Below are 19,743 nucleotides of genomic sequence, written 5' to 3'. Positions count from 1 at the left end.
AGGGGGCGGGGCCTATTCTCCTCAGCACACGGCGCCATTTTCCTGCTCAGCTCTGCTGTGAGGAAGGCTCCCAGGCTCTCCCCTGCACTGCACTACAGAAACAGGGTTAAAACAGAGAGGGGGGGCACTTATTTGGCGATATGATTACATATGTGAAAATGCTATAAGGGAAAACACTTGTATAAGGGGTTGTCCCTGTATAATTATAGCATTTTTGGTGTGTGCTGGCAAACTCTCCCTCTGTCTCCCCAAAGGGCTAGTGGGGTCCTGTCCTCTATCAGAGCATTCCCTGTGTGTGTGCTGTGTGTCGGTACGTGTGTGTCGACATGTAGGAGGACGATGTTGGTGAGGAGGCGGAGCAAATTGCCTGTATTGGTGATGTCACTCTCTAGGGAGTCGACACCGGAATGGATGGCTTATTTAGGAATTACGTGATAATGTCAACACGATGCAAGGTCGGTTGACGACATGAGACGGCCGGCAAACAAATTAGTACCTGTCCAGGCGTCTCAGACACCGTCAGGGGCTTGTAAAAACGCCCATTTACCTCAGTTGGTCGACACAGACACGGACACTGACTTCAGTGTCGACGGTGAAGAAACAAACGTATTTTCCTTTAGGGCCACACGTTGCATGTTAAGGGCAATGAAGGAGGTGTTACATATTTCTGATACTACAAGTACCACAAATAAGGGTATTATGTAGGGTGGGAATAATCTACTTGTAGTTTTTCCTGAATCAGATAAATTAAAGTGTGTGATGATACGTGGGTTTCCTCCGATAGAAAATTATTGGAGGTATACCTTTTCCCGCCAGAAGTGAGGGCGAGTTGGGAAACACACCTTAGGGTGGATAAGGCGCTCACACGCTTATAAAAACAAGTGGCGTTACCGTCTCCAGATACGGCCGCCCTCAAAGAGCCAGCTGATAGGAAGCTGAAAAATATCCTAAAAAGTATATACACACATACTGGTGTTATACTACGACCAGCAATCGCCTCAGCCTGGATGTGCAGCGCTGGGGGGGCTTGGTCGGATTTCCTGACTGAAAATATTGATACCCTTGACAGGAACAATATTTTATTGACTATAGAGCATTTTAAGGATGCATTTCTATATATGCGAGATGCGCAGAGGGATATTTGCATTCTGGCATCAAGAGTAGATGTGATGTCCATATCTGCCAGACGATGTTTATAGACACGACAGTGGTCAGGTGATGCAGATTCCAGACGGCACATGGAAGTATTGCCGTATAAAGGGGCGGTCCATCGGACCTGGTGGCCATGGCAACAGCTGGAAAATCCACTTTTGTTACCCCAAGTCACATCTCAGCAGAAAAGGACACAGTCTTTTCAGTCTCAGTCCTTTCGTACCCATAAAGGCAGGCGGGCAAAAGGCCAGTCATATCTGCCCAGGGTTAGAGGAAAGGGAAGAAGACTGCAGCAGGCAGCCCATTCCCAGGAACAGAAGTCCTCCACAGCTTCTGCCAAGTCCGCAGCATGACGCTGGGGCCATACAAGCGGACTCAGGTGCGGTGGGGGGTCATCTCAAGAGTTTCAGCACGCAGTGGGCTCACTCGCAAGTGGACTCCTGGATCCTACACGTAGTATCCCAGGTGTACATTGGAAATTCGAGACGTCTTCCCCTCACAAGTTCCTGAAGTCTGCTTTACCAACGTCTCCCTCCGACAGGGAGGCAGTATTGGAAAAAAATTCACAGGCTGTATTCCCAGCAGGTGATAATCAAAGTACCCCTCCTACAACAAGGGAAGGGGTATTATTCCACACTATATTGTGGTACTGAAGCCAAACGGCTCGGTGAGATCTAAAAGATTTGAACAATTACATACAAGGGTTCAAATCAAGATGGAGTCACTCAGAGCAGTGATAGCGAACCAGGACGATATGGTGTCACTGGATATCAGGGACGCTTACCTACATGTCCAAATTTTGCCCTTCTCACCAAGGGTATCTCAGGTTCGTGGTACAGAACTGTCACTATCAGTTCAGAAGCTGCCGTTTGGATTGTCCACGGCACCCCGGGTCTTTACCATGGTAATGGCCGAAATGATGATTCTTCCTAAAAGAAATATGGACGCTTTCCTGATAAGGGCAAGGTCCAGAGAACAGTTGGCGGTCGGAGTAGCACTATCTCAAGTAGTTCTACGACAGCACGAGTGGATTCTAAATATTCCAAAATCGCAGCTTTTTCCGACGACACGTCTAATGTTCCTAGGAATGATTCTGGACACAGTCCAGAAAAGGATGTTTTCTCCCGGAGAAGAAGGCCAGGGAGTTATCCGAGCTAGTCAGGAACCTCCTAAAACCAGGAAAAGTATCAGTGCATCATTGCACAAGGGTCCTGTGAAAAATGGTGGTTTCTTACAAAGCGATCCCATTCGGTAGATTTCACGCAAGAACCTTTCAGTGGAATCTGCTGGGAAAATGGTCCGGATCGCATCTTCAGATGCATCAGCGGATAACCCTGTCTCCAAGGACAAGGGTGTTTTCTTCTGCGGTGGCTGCAGAGTGCTCATCTATGAAAGGGCCGCAGATTCGACATTCAGGACTGGGTCCTGGTGACCACGGATGCCAGCCTGAGTGGCTGGGGAGCAGTCACACAAGGAAAAAATTTCCAGGGAGTGTGATCAAGTCTGGAGACTTCTCTCCACATAAATATACTGGAGCTAAGGGCAATTTACAAGGCTCTAAGCTTAGCAAGACCTCTGCTTCAAGGTCAGCCGGTATTGATCCAGTGGGACAACATCACGGCAGTCGCCCACGTAAACAGACAGGGCGGCACATGAAGCAGGAGGGAAATGGCAGAAACTGCAAGGATTCTTCGCTGGGCGAAAAATCATGTGATAACACTCTCAGCAGTGTTTATTCCGGGAGTGGAAAACTGGGAAGCAAACTTCCTCAGCAGGCATAACCTCCACCCGGGAGAGTGGGGACATCAGCGGGAAGTCTTCCACATGATTGTAAACCGTTGGGAAAAACCAAAGGTGGACATGATGGCGTCCCGCCTGAACAAAAAACTAGACAAATATTGCGCCAGGTCAAGGGACCCTCAGGCAATAGCGGTGGACGCTCTGGTAACACTGTGGGTGTACCAGTCAGGGTATGTGTTCCCTCCTATGCATCTCATACCAAAAGTACTGAGAATCATGAGAAGGAGATGAGTAAGAACGATACTCGTGGTTCCGGATGGGTCAAGAAGGACTTGGTACCCGGAACTTCAAGAGATGCTCACGGAAGAACCGTGGCCTCTACCTTTAAGAAAGGACCTGCTCCAGCAGGGGCCTTGTCTGTTCCAAGACTTACCACGGCTGCGTTTGACGGCATGGCAGTTGAACGCCGGATCCTGAAAGGGCATTCCAGATGAAGTCATCCCTACCCTGGTCGAAGCCAGGAAGGATGTAACCGCAAAACATTTTCACCGCATTTGGCGAAAATATGTTGCGTGGTGTGAGGCCAAGAAGGTCCCTACAGAGGAATTCCAACTGGGTCGTTTCCTACATTTCCTGAAAACAGGACTGTCTATGGGCCTAAAATTAGGGTCCATTAAGGTTCAAATTTCGACCCTGTCGAATTTCTTCCAGAAAGAACTGGCTTCAGTGCCTGAAGTTCAGACGTTTGTAAAAGGGGTACTGCATATACAGCCTCCTTTTGTGCCCCCAGTGGCACCTTGGGATCTCAATGTTGTTTTGAGTTTCCTAAAGTCACATTGGTTTGATCCACTCACCACTGTGGAATTAAAATATTTCACATGGAAGGTGAAGATTCTATTAGCCCTGGCTTCAGCCAGGCGTGTGTCAGAATGGGCGGCTTTATCATATAAAAGCCCTTACTTAATTTTTCATTCTGACAGGGCAGAATTGAGGACTCGTCCTCAATTTCTCCTTAAGGTGTTTTCTGTTTTTCACATGAACCAACCTATTGTGGTACCTGCGGCTACTAGGGACTTGGAGGACTCCAAGTTACTTGACGTTGTCAGGGCCCTGAAAATATATGTTTCCAGGACGACTGGAGTCAGAAAATCTGACTCGCTGTTTAGCCTGTATGCACCCAACAAGATGGGTGTTCCTGCTTCTAAGCAGATGATTGCTCGCTGGATTTGTAGTACAATTCAGCTTGCACATTCTGTGGCAGGCTTGCCACAGCCAAAATCAGTAAAAGCCCATTCCAGAAGGAAGTGGGCTCATCTTGGGCGGCTGCCCGAGGGGTCTCGGCTTTACAACTTTGCCGAGCTGCTACTTGGTCAGGGGCACACCCTGACTGAGGAGGACCTGGAGTTCTCTCATTCGGTGCTGCAGAGTCATCCGCACTCTCCCGCCCGTTTGGGAGCTTTGGTATAATCCCCATGGTCCTGACGGAGTCCCCAGCATCCACTTAGGACGTTAGAGAAAATAAGAATTTACTTACCGATAATTCTATTTCTCGTAGTCCGTAGTGGATGCTGGGCGCCCATCCCAAATGCGGATTGTCTGCAATACTTGTACATAGTTATTGTTACAAAAATCGGGTTATTCTTGTTGTGAGCCATCTTTTCAGAGGCTCCTTCGTTGTTATCATACTGTTAACTGGGTTCAGATCACAGGTTGTACGGTGTGATTGGTGTGGCTGGTATGAGTCTTACCCGGGATTCAATATCCTTCCTTATTATGCACGCTCGTCCGGGCACAGTATCCTAACTGAGGCTTGGAGGAGGGTCATAGGGGGAGGAGCCAGTGCACACCACCTGATCCTAAAGCTTTTATTATTGTGCCCTGTCTCCTGCGGAGCCGCTAAACCCCATGGTCCTGACGGAGTCGCCAGCATCCACTACGGACTACGAGAAATAGAATTATCGGTAAGTAAATTCTTATTTTTTTTTTCCTCTGAATTTCTCAGTAAGAAACTTTTGCCTGGGGGTGCCGTGAAAAAAAATTCTGATACTCTGGGGCTCTGTGATTCAAAAAAGTTTGGGAACCACTGGGCTAGGGGAATGGGTCCACCACAATTTTTCTTGTGGCTGAGAAATATTCCGGTTTTCTTCCCATAATCCAAAAATATACTAGTAGGTTAATTGGATTCCCTCCCCCCCCAAAAAAAAAAAACAACCCAATTACCCTAACGTGAATGTGTCTGTGTGTACATGTGTTAAGGAATATAGATTGTAAGCTCCACTGGGGCAGGGACTGATGTGAATATGTGTGCGCTATATAAATAACTAGTAATAAAATAAATAATATTTCACTAGTTATATATGGTATCACTGTGATGCTTTCCAAATAACATTTACTCATCTTCCTCTCATTTTCATTATGTTTAATAAATGAGTTTGGATAGAAATTCAATTTGGAATAAGTAACCTATATAACAGGAAAAGCTATCTGCTAAATAATAAACAAATTAGGGTGGAGGAGTAAGGAAATATCAACTATTGTCACCTACTATTAAACCTATGTGCTCTGTGCAGGACAACCTTAACCTTAGGCTGCGTTGTTTTTGTTTTTCTCTACTTACATTTGTTTTGTTCTTAAAGAGGAAGTGGGCAAATTGCAGAAGCACTTGGCGCTTCTACGCCAGGAGTATGTCAAAATGCAGCAGAAGTTGGCAGAGACAGAGAAGAGATGCACCCTACTAGCCGCCCAAGGCAACAAAGAGGCCACCAACGATTCCTTCATCAGCCGTCTCCTGGCAATTGTTGCTCAGCTCTACCAGCAGGAACAGTACAGGTAAGAGAATGAATATAGCTACTTGGGCATACCTGTCTGTTATGTGTTCAGTATGTTTTTGCAGATGGTAGATGCACTGGCGTATCTATAGTGTGTGAAGTGCACACGGGACTTTGGGTCCAGAGGGGGCACGCACCGCACACCCTATAGCCGTATAATTATACTTACCACTCCATCGAACCAGCGCTGGCAGCTGAGAAATCACCTGGGAAATGACTGGCGGCCCTTTTCCTGGTGATTTGTGCATGTGCTGTAGAGATGTCCCTGGGAGTAAGACTCTGGAGAGGATGGAGACCGATTGTAGCCTGCGCAAGTCTCCTCTCCTAAGCCACTTGAGGATAGATACAAGCAGTAGTGATAGGTTAGTCTAAGTGAGGCAAACTTTTCCAACTACGGAGCTGATTCATAGTTGAATGGTATTTGTCTGCAACTGCACTTACACTGCATACACAGAATTAGAGGAAGATGTTTGCCCGCATGCTGATATTCACAGAGTTATGCAGCTGCACTGCTGCAAAGTGTTCATATAGTCGTCCTCACCATCATTGAGACCGTGCACCAACCCATACCCAGTGCAAGAGATCCTTCTGTAACCAATCTTCTCTTTGTATGCAAAATTCAGCATTGTCTATAATTGCGTCTGCACACTCTCACTAAGCTTCGCCTAGTTAACAACCTGGAATTGGATACAGTGCATCCGGAAAGTATTCACAGCACATCACTTTTTCCATTTTGTTATGTTAATAACAATGTGAAAAAAGTTTTTTAATTTTTTTTCTATTTAGATTTTTGCAAATTTATAAAAAATAAAAAAACTAAAAAATCACATGTACATAAGTATTCACAGCCTTTGCTCAATACTTTTGTTGATGCACCTTTGGCAGCACTTACGGCCTCAAGTCTTTTTGAATATGATGCCACAAGCTTGGCACACCTATCTTTGGGCAGTTTCGCCCATTCCTCTTTGCAGCACCTCTCAAGCTCCATCAGGTTGGATGGGAAGCGTCGGTGCACAGCCATTTTCAGATCTCTCCAGAGATGTTCAATCGGATTCAAGTCTGAGCTCCAGCTGGGCCACTCAAGGGCATTCACAGAGTTGTCCTGAAGCCACTCCTTTGCTATCTTGGCTGTGTGCTTAAGGTTGTTGTCCTGCTGAAAGATGAACCATCGCCCCAGTCGGAGGTCAAGATCTCTCTGGAGCAGGTTTTCATCCAGGATGTCTCTGTACATTGCTGTACTCGCCTTTCCCTCTATCCTGAGTAGTCTCCCAGTTCCTGCCGCTGAAAAACATCTCCACAGCATGATGCTGCCATCACCATTCTTCACTACAGGGATGGTATTAGCCTGGTGATGAGCGGTGCCTGGTTTCCTCCAAACATGACGCAAAAGAGTTCAATCTTTGTCTCATCAGACCAGATAATTTTGTTTCTCATGGTGTGAGAGTCCTTCAGGTATATTTTAGCAAACTCCAGACGGGCTGCCATGTGCTTTTTACTAAGGAGTGGCTTCTGTCTGGCCACTCTACCATACAGGCCTGATTGGTGGATTGCTGCAGAGATGGTTGTCCTTCTGGAAGGTTCTCCTCTCTCCACAGAGGAATGTTGCAGCTCTGACAGAGTGACCCTTCTCCCCTGATAGCTCAGTTTAGACGACTGGTCAGCTCTAGGAAGGGTCCTGGTGGTTCTGGATTTCTTCCATTTACGGATGATGGAGGCCACTGTGCTCATTGGGACCTGCAAAACAGCAGATCATTTTTCTGTACCTTTCCCCAAGTTTGTTCCTAGAGACAATACTGTCTCGGAGGTCTACAGACAATTCCTTTGACTTCATGCTTGATTTGTGCTCTGACATGCACTGTCAAGTGTGGGACCTTATATAGACAGATGTGTACCTTTTACAAATCATGTCCAATCAACTTAATTTACCACAGGTGGACTCCAATTAAGCTGTAGGGATATCTCGAGGATGATCAGTGGAAACAGGATGCACCTGAGCTCAATTTTGAGCTTCATGGCAAAGGCTGTGAATAATTATGTACATGTGATTTCTTCGTTTTTTATTTTTAATTAGCAAAAATCACAAAAAAAACTTTTGATGTTGTCATTATGGGGTATTATGTGTAGAATTTTGAGGGAAAAAATAAATTTCTTCCATTTTGGAATAAGGCTGTAACATAACAAAATGTGGAAAAAGTGAAGCCCTGTGAATACTTTCCGGATGCACTGTAGATCTCCATGCAATTCTGATCTGTGTCCCCCCGGTGGTAACCATGGGGATGCATGTGCTCTGCATCTCTAAATCACCTTCCACAATGTGGACGCTATCCTCTGTCTGGACCCACAACACAGAAAGTCAGTACTTGGAAATTCCACAGTAACATTTCCTTTAAATGGCTGGTAACAAAACACAGCTTGGCATCACCTATACCTAAACTGCATACATCTACATCTAGATCTTTAAAGATTCACAGTGCAACTTTTCATTTTATTTTTCTTAGATGCTGTATTAACCAAAAAATGCTGGGAGTGTGTGCTTAGGTGAGATGATGGGAGGGGGGGGGGGGGGGGGGGGTTAGTAGAGCTGTTATTAAGAATTAATGGAATAGCGTATTACTGAGGTATGTCTAGCAGATTTGAATAATTACAATAAGGTTAATTAACATTTAGTTTTATATCTTTAACACTTTGTGTCACATATGTGGATGTCTGATTTCAGTCACGGCAGAAAAAAGTTTGAAAACCACCAATATAGAGTGGCAAAAGTGACTTGCAGATATGCAGATGATACTAAAAAGACTTTTGTGTGGGGGGCCTGTTACTGTGAATGGAGGCCTGCAAAGACATGTTATTTCAAAACACCCGGGTAACAATTTTTTATTTTTTTGTACATACCACCACCGCAGATACCTCCTTTTCTGTTTAACAAATGTATTATTTATTTATTTATTTAACAGTTTCTTATATAGCGAAGCATATTCCGTTGCGCTTTACAATTAGAACAACAGTAATAGAACAAAACTAGGTAAAACAGACAGACATAGAGGTAGGAAGGCCCTGCTCGCAAGCTTACAGTCTATGTAGTTTGATAGGCTCCTCTCTGTGACGGATTTCTTTATGCTAAAATGTCTGCAATGCTGCAGCCGTCTGTCTGCTCTTGGCTTCTCTAAGCTGGGTACACACTTGTCCAATCCATGGTAGATCAGACCACATATCAGACTGTTTATACAATCCTCCTGCAGACCTGCTTGCAGATTCTATATCCAGTCCTCGCTACACACGTTTCCAATTTTTCAGCAGTCCAATTTGTGTCTGCTGAAACATTCTGTTGAAAAAAATATAATTTCTCTAACGTCCTAGTGGATGCTGGGACTCCGTCAGGACCATGGGTAATAGCGGGCTCCGCAGGAGACAGGGCACATCTAAAAAAGCTTTTAGGTCACATGGTGCGTACTGGCTCCTCCCCCTATGACCCTCCTCCAAGCCTCAGTTAGGTTTTTGTGCCCGTCCGAGAGGGTGCAATCTAGGTGGCTCTCCTAAAGAGCTGTTTAGAAAAGTTTTTTTTTTAGGTTTCAATCTCAGTGATTCCTGCTGGCAACAGGATCACTGCATCGAGGGACTTAGGGGAGAGATTTCCAACTCACCTGCGTGCAGGATGGATTGGAGTCTTAGGCTACTGGACACTTAGCTCCAGAGGGAGTCGGAACACAGGTCAGCCTGGGGTTCGTCCCGGAGCCGCGCCGCCGATCCCCCTTACAGACGCTGAAGAGACGGCAGAACGGAGGTCCGGAAAGCAGGCGGCAGAAGACTCCTCAGTCTTCTTGAAGGTAGCGCACAGCACGGCAGCTGTGCGCCATTGTTGTCACACGGCTCACTGACTCAGTCACGGAGGGTGCAGGGCGCTGCTGGGGGCGCCCTGGGCAGCAATATAATTACCTTTAGTGGCAAAATAAATACATCACATATAGCCATTAAGGCTATATGTATGTATTTTAACCCAGGCCAGTTTCTTAAAAACCGGGGAAAAGCCCGCCGAAAAAGGGGCGGAGCTTATTCTCCTCAGCACTCAGCGCCATTTTCCTGCTCAGCTCCGCTGGTGAGGAAGGCTCCCAGGTCTCTCCCCTGCACTGCACTACAGAAACAGGGTAACAAAGAGAAGGGGGGCATAAATTGGCGATATTTATATATTAAGAGCGCATATATAGTAAACAACACCTTCTAGGGTTGTTTATATACATTTATAGCGCTTTTGGTGTGTGCTGGCAAACTCTCCCTCTGTCTCCCCAAAGGGCTAGGGGGTCCTGTCTTCGATTAGAGCATTCCCTGTGTGGCTGCTGTGTGTCGGTACGTGTGTGTCGACATGTATGAGGACGATGTTGGTGTGGAGGCAGAGCAATTGCCGATGATGGTAATGTCACCCCCTAGGGAGTCGACACCGGAATGGATGGCTTTAGTTATGGAATTACGTGATAATGTCAGCACATTACAAAAGTCAGTTGACGAAATAAGACGCCCGGCAAACCAGTTAGTACCGGTTCAGGCGTCTCAGACACCGTCAGGGGCTGTAAAACGTCCTTTACCTCAGTCAGTCGACACGGGTACCGACACAGATGAATCTAGTGTCGACGGTGAAGAAACAAACGTATTTTCCAATAGGGCCACACGTTATATGATCACGGCAATGAAGGAGGCTTTGCAGATCTCTGATACTGCTGGTACCTCAAAAAGGGGTATTATGTGGGGGGTGAAAAAACTACCTGTATTTTTTCCAGAATCAGAGGAATTGAATGACGTGTGTGATGAAGCGTGGGTTAACCCCGATAGAAAACTGCTAATTTCCAAGAAGTTATTGGCATTATACCCTTTCCCACCAGAGGTTAGGGCGCGCTGGGAAACACCCCCTAGGGTGGATAAGGCGCTCACACGTTTATCAAAGCAAGTGGCGTTGCCGTCTCCTGATACGGCCGCCCTCAAGGATCCAGCAGATAGGAGGCTGGAAACTACACTGAAGAGTATATACACACATACTGGTGTTATACTGCGACCGGCAATAGCCTCAGCCTGGATGTGCAGTGCTGGGGTAGTGTGGTTGGATTCTCTGACTGAAAATATTGTTACCCTGGATAGGGACAGTATTTTATTGACTCTAGAGCAATTAAAGGATGCTTTCCTTTATATGCGAGATGCTCAGAGGGATGTTTGTACTCTAGCATCAAGAGTAAGCGCGATGTCCATATCTGCCAGAAGAAGTTTATGGACGCGACAGTGGTCAGGTGATGCGGATTCCAAGAGGCATATGGAAGTATTGCCATATAAAGGAGAGGAATTGTTTGGGGTCGGTCTTTCGGACCTGGTGGCCACGGCAACTGCCGGCAAATCCACTTTTTTACCTCAGACCCCCTCCCAACAGAAAAAGACACCGTCTTTTCAGCCGCAGTCCTTTCGCTCCTATAAAAAGCGACCAAAAGGACAGTCTTATCTGCCGCGAGGCAGAGGAAAGGGTAAGAAAGGGCAGCAAGCAGCCCCTGCCCAGGAACAGAAGCCCGCCCCGGCTTCTACAAAGCCATCAGCATGACGCTGGGGCTTTACAAGCGGACTCAGGAACGGTGGGGGGTCGACTCAAGATTTTCAGCAATCAATGGGTTCACTCACAAGTGGACCCGTGGGTCCTGCAGATAGTATCTCAGGGTTACATGCTGGAGTTCGAAAGGTCTTCCCCTCGCCGGTTCCTAAAGTCTGCTTTACCAACGTCTCCCTCAGAAAGGACGTCGGTTTTGGAAGCCATTCACAAGCTGTATTCTCAGCAGGTGATAGTCAAGGTACCCCTCCTACAACAGGGAAAGGGGTATTATTCCACACTATTTGTGGTACCGAAACCGGACGGTTCGGTAAGGCCTATTCTAAATCTGAAATCCTTGAACCTGTACATAAAGAAATTCAAGTTCAAGATGGAGTCACTCAGAGCAGTGATAGCGAATCTGGAAGAAGGAGACTTCATGGTGTCCTTGGACATAAAAGATGCTTATCTACATGTCCCGATTTACCCCTCACACCAAGGGTATCTCAGGTTCGTGATACAAGACTGTCATTATCAGTTTCAAACGCTGCCGTTTGGGTTGTCCACGGCCCCTCGGGTCTTTACCAAGGTAATGACCGAAATGATGGTTCTTCTACGAAGAAAAGGCGTATTAATTATCCCTTACTTGGACGATCTCCTGATAAGGGCAAAGTCCAGAGAACAGCTGGAAGTCGGTGTAGCGCTAACACAAGTAGTGCTTCAGCAACACGGGTGGATTCTAAATCTTCCAAAATCTCAATTGACCCCGACAACACATCTGCTGTTCCTGGGCATGATTCTGGACACGGTTCAGAAATAGGTATTTCTCCCGGAAGAGAAAGCAAGGGAGTTATCCGAACTTGTCAAGAACCTCCTAAAACCAGGAACTGTGTCAGTACATCAATGCACAAGAGTCCTGGGAAAGATGGTGGCTTCGTACGAAGCGATTCCATTCGGCAGATTCCATGCACGAACATTTCAGTGGGATCTGCTGGACAAATGGTCCGGATCGCATCTGCACATGCATCAGCGGATAACACTGTCACCGAGAACAAGGTTGTCTCTCCTGTGGTGGTTGCAGACTGCCCATCTGTTAGTGGGCCGCAGATTCGGCATACAGGACTGGGTCCTGGTGACTACGGATGCCAGCCTACGAGGTTGGGGAGCAGTCACAAAGGGAAGAAACTTCCAGGGCGTGTGGTCAAACCTGGAGACGTCTCTTCACATAAATATACTGGAGCTAAGAGCGATCTACAATGCTCTAAGCCTGGCAAAATCGCTGCTTCAGGGTCAGCCGGTGTTGATCCAGTCCGACAACATCACGGCAGTCGCCCACGTAAACCGACAAGGCGGCACGAGAAGCAGGAGTGCAATGGCAGAAGCTGCAAGGATTCTGCGCTGGGCGGAGAATCATGTCGTAGCACTGTCAGCAGTGTTCATCCCGGGAGTGGACAACTGGGAAGCAGATTTCCTCAGCAGACACGACCTTCACCCGGGAGAGTGGGGACTTCATCCAGAAGTTTTCCACATGATTGTGAACCGTTGGGAAAAACCAAAGGTGGACATGATGGCGTCTCGCCTCAACAAAAAATTGGACAGGTATTGCGCCAGGTCAAGAGACCCTCAGGCAATAGCTGTGGACGCTCTGGTAACACCGTGGGTGTACCAGTCAGTGTATGTGTTCCCTCCTCTGCCTCTCATACCAAAGGTACTGAGAATTATACGGAAAAGAGGAGTAAGAACAATACTGGTAGCTCCGGACTGGCCAAGAAGAACTTGGTATCCGGAACTTCAAGAGATGCTCACGGAGGATCCGTGGCCTCTACCTCTAAGAAGGGATCTGCTTCAGCAGGGACCTTGTATGTTCCAAGACTTACCGCGGCTGCGTTTGACGGCATGGCGGTTGAACGCCGGATTCTAAAAGAGAAGGGCATTCCTGAGGAAGTTATTCCTACTTTAATTAAAGCCAGGAAAGAAGTGACCGCACAACATTATCACCGCATTTGGAGAAAATATGTTGCGTGGTGTGAGGCCAAGAAGGCTCCAACGGAAGAATTTCAATTGGGTCGATTCTTACATTTCCTGCAAGCAGGATTGTCTATGGGCCTCAAATTGGGGTCCATTAAAGTTCAAATTTCGGCCTTATTAATTTTCTTCCAGAAGGAATTGGCGTCAGTGCCTGAAGTACAAACTTTTGTCAAAGGTGTACTACATATACAACCCCCAATAGTGCCTCCAGTGGCACCGTGGGATTTGTACGTGGTTCTAAATTTTCTCAAATCTCATTGGTTTGAGCCTTTAAAATCGGTAGATTTAAAATACCTTACATGGAAGGTAACCATGCTGTTGGCCCTGGCTTCAGCCAGGAGAGTTTCGGAGTTGGCAGCTTTGTCATACAAAAGCCCATATCTGATATTCCATTCGGACAGGGCAGAATTGAGGACACGTCCTCAATTTCTCCCTAAGGTGGTTTCGGCATTTCACTTGAACCAGCCTATTGTGGTGCCTGCGGCTACTAGCGACTTGGAGGACTCCAAGTTACTGGACGTTGTCAGAGCATTAAAAATATATATTTCAAGGACAGCTGGAGTCAGAAAATCTGACTCGTTGTTTACATTGTATGCACCCAACAAGTTGGGTGCTCCTGCGTCTAAACAGACGATTGCACGTTGGATATGTAGTACAATCCAACTTGCACATTCTGTGGCAGGCCTGCCACAGCCTAAATCTGTAAAGGCCCATTCCACAAGGAAAGTGGGCTCATCCTGGGCGGCTGCCCGAGGAGTCTCGGCATTACAACTTTGCCGAGCAGCTACGTGGTCAGGGGAGAACACGTTTGTAAAATTTTACAAATTTGATACTCTGGCTAAAGAGGACCTGGAGTTCTCTCATTCGGTGCTGCAGAGTCATCCGCACTCTCCCGCCCGTTTGGGAGCTTTGGTATAATCCCCATGGTCCTGACGGAGTCCCAGCATCCACTAGGACGTTAGAGAAAATAAGAATTTACTTACCGATAATTCTATTTCTCATAGTCCGTAGTGGATGCTGGGCGCCCATCCCAAGTGCGGATTGTCTGCAATGCTTGTACATAGTTATTGTTACAAAAATCGGGTTATTACTGTTGTTGTGAGCCATCTGTTCAGAGGCTACTTCGTTTGTGTTATCATACTGTTAACTGGGTTCAGATCACAAGTTGTACGGTGTGATTGGTGTGGCTGGTATGAGTCTTACCCGGGATTCAAGATCCTTCCTTATTGTAAAAAGGTGCAATATACAGCGCTTGGAAAACTGGATATGGAAAAGAACAATTAAGTTTTATTTAATAAGTTATGTTGCAACACATTAATTAAAAGTTCATAGATGTACATCAATTAAAAAATATACTGATATATAGGCTTATTGGGCAAGCACAGCACAGCAAAATGGTTTGGTATATTACCATATGAGAAGTTGAGAGATCAATTGGTGTATATACTCCTTGGAACTTGTGCCACAGTCCTGGGGGCAATTTGCAATGCAAATATACCTCATGAATTGGGAGTACAGATGATTGGTCAAATATTGGCAGCAGATGGAGACCTTTCCGAGAGACATCAACAATTTATTTTAGAGTCTATCACATTCATTCTTTCTCACAATTATTTTCTTTTTTCTGACACGTTTTACCGTCAAACGATGGGGACCGCCATGGGGACGAGATTCGCGCCGAGCTACGCCAACCTATATGTAGGGCAGCTTGAAAAGGCCCTCGTTTGGGGGGGCGGGCTCGGCGGGCATCTCGTCCTCTATGGGCGGTACATAGATGATTTGTTTTTCATTTGGGATGGGGATTATGACACATTTACTGATTTAGTTAAATCTTTTAACACCAACACATTTAACCTAACCTTCACTTCTAATTATAGCACATCGAAGATTAATTTTTTGGATATCACTCTAGAAATAATTGATAACCATATACATACTTCGAACTACACAAAGGATGTAGGCCATAATTCATACCTAAACTATAAAAGTGCCCATCATCCCTCCTGGAAAAATAATATTCCTAAGGGACAACTACTAAGAGTGAAAAGAAATTGTTCCTCGACTAAATCATTTCATATGCAGGCTACTAAATTAATGGAATCCTTTGCAGATAGAGATTACCCTCAATATATTTTAGATAAAGCTATCTCTGAAGTAGAGAAGATAGAAAGAGATACTCTTCTCCGTCCAAAAGAAAAAACTCAGTCGGATAGAGGTGACCTAGCTTATATATCTAAATTTAATAGTAAGTCTAATAATATCAAAAAAATAATAAAACAAAACTACCATATGCTTCAAAATGACCCCATCCTGGGAGGTGTTCTCCCTAAACAACCAGATTTTATTTTTAGAAAAAATAGGTCCTTGAAAACCATATTAGCTCCTAGCCAACTAAAACATGTATCAACTGATATAGATAAAAAGTCCAAAAAAAGCTGGTTAACCACAAAACCGAATGGTTTCTATAAATGTGGAGGTAATAGGTGCACGACATGTTCTTACGCATGCAATAGAACAAAAATGGTGAATACAATATCAAAAGAAAAACACATAAACATTTCTAGTTTTATTAATTGCAATACAACATGGGTGGTGTATCTGCTAGAATGTGGATGTAATCTAAAATATGTGGGCAGAACAACTAGAGCTCTAAAATCCAGATTCATGGAACATCGCAGAAATATTACTAACGGATTAACAAAACATAGTGTATCAAGACACTTTTTACATCACCATAAAAAAGATCCTAGTTCTTTAAGACTTGTCGGATTAGAACACATAGCACCAACCAATCGGGGGGGTGACAGATTTATAAAATTATGCCGGCAAGAGATCTTTTGGACATTTCATTTAAATTCCCTATACCCGAGTGGCCTTAACGAAGCATTAGAGCTAAATGTGGTATTATAAAAGGTTTTGATATACATAATTTTAGTGCTACACATCCAAACTTTTTTGAGTAGTATATCTATAAATAAACCTTCTTCCCCTTTCTTCCTCCTCATATTTATTTATTCATATTTATTTATTATTATTATCAATAATTTTTATTCTCTGTACTTTTGTCTCTTTTTTGAATTTGTAACTATGGAATTATAACACAAGATGGCAGTAGTGAGTACAAATAAACAGACAAATGGACATTATTGAATGAAAATGTCCTTCGTCTAATTTCTCACGTATATATATATTAAGATATATTGCCTTAAAATATCCCTGCTATGAAAATAACTTAACAGATGCATAACATAATGTTTCTTTAGATATGAGAATATTTACATCATTTTGAATACCAGAAAGTCCAATGGCCATCTATTGTCATGTGACTTATATTGGTAAAAAATAAAAATTATAATACTTCTTCATAAAAATGATTTGTATAGTTGTAGAACATATAATGGAGAATACCGAAGCATAATGATAGAAATTGATCGACTATTTATTTAAAGGAAGGTAAATCTATTGAACACACTAAGGGCAAAAGTATGCCTGAAAGATCCGATCACGTGATTACATTTGGCATCAGACTAAGGGAATGACGCACTTCCGGGGACACGTGCCGATCACGGGGCCGGATCACGTGATCAGAGCACGTGACCGGACCGCCGGACGAATCGGGATCTGTGGACATGGACACGCGTGCATCGTGGAGGGGGCCGTGTTTGCATGTAGCCGGCCATGTGACCAGGAAACCACTCACTGACCACCAATGATTGGTGACTTATGCGTTCCATTTACAGGAAATGACCCCAGTGATCACGTGATCGGACCGAGAAACAGGAAGTGTGCACCCTCCTTCATTTACCTTTTTAGTATCTTTCCTATTTCTTTCAATAAATATATATCAAAATCGATTTACATACACATATACGTTTGTCTTCTATAATGATAAACAATTTAAACTGGATATGGTTTTGTTTTAATGATTTTTAATGATGTTAAAATTATTATCAGCTGTCAGTAATGGGCAATCAGCACAGCCTTTAAAAAGGGCACTTTCACAGCAAACATCTATACCTTGAGAAAGCTGTTGTTACAGTGAAACGCGTTGGTCTGGAGAAGTTGGGCATACAGACTCCAATTGCCAAACACCTGGAACAAGCCTAGAAGTCCATTTACCTGCTCAAATGGGGAATTGACAGATATCCACTCTAACGAAAGAAGACCAAGCTACAAATAGGACTGAGCTGCCGCTCGGAACAAAGCAAAAGGTCGGTTTCTAAAAGAAATTTGTGGACTCACATCTGCCTGCATTGCAAATTGCCCCCAGGACTGTGGCACAAGTTCCAAGGAGTATATACACCAATTGATCTCTCAACTTCTCATATGGTAATATACCAAACCATTTTGCTGTGCTGTGCTTGCCCAATAAGCCTATATATCAGTATATTTTTTAATTGATGTACATCTATGAACTTTTAATTAATGTGTTGCAACATAACTTATTAAATAAAACTTAATTGTTCTTTTCCATATCCAGTTTTCCAAGCGCTGTATATTGCACCTTTTTCTGTTATCCTCAGGGGCTAACTACCCCTCCTTTTACAGCTGCTTAACGAGAAGCACCACACCTCATAAGCGCCGAACTTATTACCTTGGTAATTTTCTCTTTTGCAATCCTTCCTTATTGTGTACGCTCGTCCGGGCACAGTACCTAACTGAGGCTTGGAGGAGGGTCATAGGGGGAGGAGCCAGTACGCACCATGTGACCTAAAAGCTTTTTTAGATGTGCCCTGTCTCCTGCGGAGCCCGCTATTCCCCATGGTCCTGACGGAGTCCCAGCATCCACTACGGACTATGAGAAATAGAATTATCGGTAAGTAAATTCTTATTTTTGGCTGGGGAAAGGGAGATTTTTGAATGAGGAATTTAATAAATTACAATGACTTAGGGGAAATGGGGATGTTCCTCCCCCTTTCCCTCCCCAGTTCTAAAAATACAGCCCTAGTTCTATAAATACAGGAAACAAAACAAGTAGGCGTCACCTGTATCTTCAGAACCAGCACCGGGCTCCACTAGTAGGGGGTAATTCCACAGACCAGGGGACACACTTTACAGGGTCCCCTGGGCGAAGCATTCACCCCACCTAACTAGTCAGCCCAGGCCTGGTATCGCTGGGGAAGTGGGAACTCTCCCAATAAAGGGGTCTCCCCTCTCCAGAGCACCCAAGACCTGGGCTGAAGCCGGGGGCTATCCTCTGCACCCCTTGGCTGTGGGTGCAGCGTTTATAGTCCAGTAATGAAATCTAGAATAATATTGTCTTTTACAGGAGGGCTAAAGGTTCCAGCAAGCCTCCCATTCATGCTGGTACTTGGAGAACTACAAGTACCAGCATGCAGGGTATTAAAGGCCTGCTATTACCTATAGGCCCCCTGTAAAATAAATATTAAAATAAAGACAAGACACCTAATGTTTTAATATTTCATTATACAGCACCTTCACCTGGAGGCGGCGGCCTTTAATCTCTTTTTGCATGGACACTGCCTCCTCCAGGACTTCCCTGGCATCTTCCATCTTCAGGAGCCTTGTCAGGCTGGCTAATATTAGCCGGTACAAGGGGGCCACTATTGACTCGCTGTGGCCATCTTGGTTTTTAAAAAATGACTGCTGTACCATTTTTGAAATGGGAAACGACGACGCCGGTGTTCTGCACACCGCCCGCTGCCAAACTCTACAAAAGTCCAATGTCCGTTCTGCCGTCATACCCCTTGGCACCTCCCACCCTCTGCCGATTCCTGTAGCAATGGCGGACGGTGCAGCACTGCCGATATGCAGACACTGATAGCTTGCTGGGCTGCCAGGACCGGAGATTGGCCGCTAGCTCCGGTCTCAGCAGCCTACACACAATAATATTGATTGGGTTACCTAGTTTTTTAAGCAGGTTTGAAAACCAGAAGACCCGACAGGCGATCAGGATTTGGTGTACGGGTCGGTCGGTGGAGGGTACACCCGTCCAGTGTCGAGCAAACCTGACGGATGCGGGTCTGATCTCGCGGGGAAGTGTGTACCCAGCTTAACCCTGCTGATAGCCATGGGGTGGATCTTCTTTTGTTTTGATAAGCATGTTTTTGCTTGGCCATGGCCTTTCAACCCAGCTGTCATTTTGTGTGCGACACACGAGGCACCAACTCGCAGTGCACAGTTTGAGAATCACTGCTATAGAGGTATACCCAGACCCATTAGCTCATGGTCTGTGGGGAGAATTGACAGGAGTGACATTTTTTTGGCAATTTTGCTGTGGAATTTAAAGTGTAACTTTTTGTTATGCAACATCAGGTTGACTGTGTTTGAATGCTTGTACGTAACATTCAATAAAGGGTTTTTACATTAAAAGCAGAAAAAAACTGTCCAGTGCAGAAGTAGTCCCAGGGGTTGAGTTAAAGCCAGATATTGCATAAGAAGTCAATATTCACATTAACAATAAGATCTTACATAACATTT

General features: G+C 45.1%; 1 protein-coding gene across 2 annotated transcripts in view; it reads left to right on the top strand.

Annotated features, from left to right (window-relative positions):
* Positions 1-19,743, top strand: part of ANKFY1 (ankyrin repeat and FYVE domain containing 1) — a 249,891-nt gene that overhangs the window by 48,428 nt on the left and 181,720 nt on the right. For both annotated transcript variants that reach the window (XM_063953705.1, XM_063953704.1), the window contains exon 2: positions 5,529-5,721. In XM_063953705.1, the coding sequence (XP_063809775.1) occupies positions 5,529-5,721 (193 nt within the window). The remainder of the gene's footprint in view (positions 1-5,528; positions 5,722-19,743) is intronic.

Source organism: Pseudophryne corroboree, chromosome 2, assembly GCF_028390025.1.
Source record: "Pseudophryne corroboree isolate aPseCor3 chromosome 2, aPseCor3.hap2, whole genome shotgun sequence".
In the NCBI taxonomy this organism is placed as follows: domain Eukaryota; kingdom Metazoa; phylum Chordata; class Amphibia; order Anura; family Myobatrachidae; genus Pseudophryne; species Pseudophryne corroboree.
The sequence above is the reverse complement of the archived record's forward strand: the minus strand, read 5'-3'. Positions and strand labels throughout refer to the sequence as shown.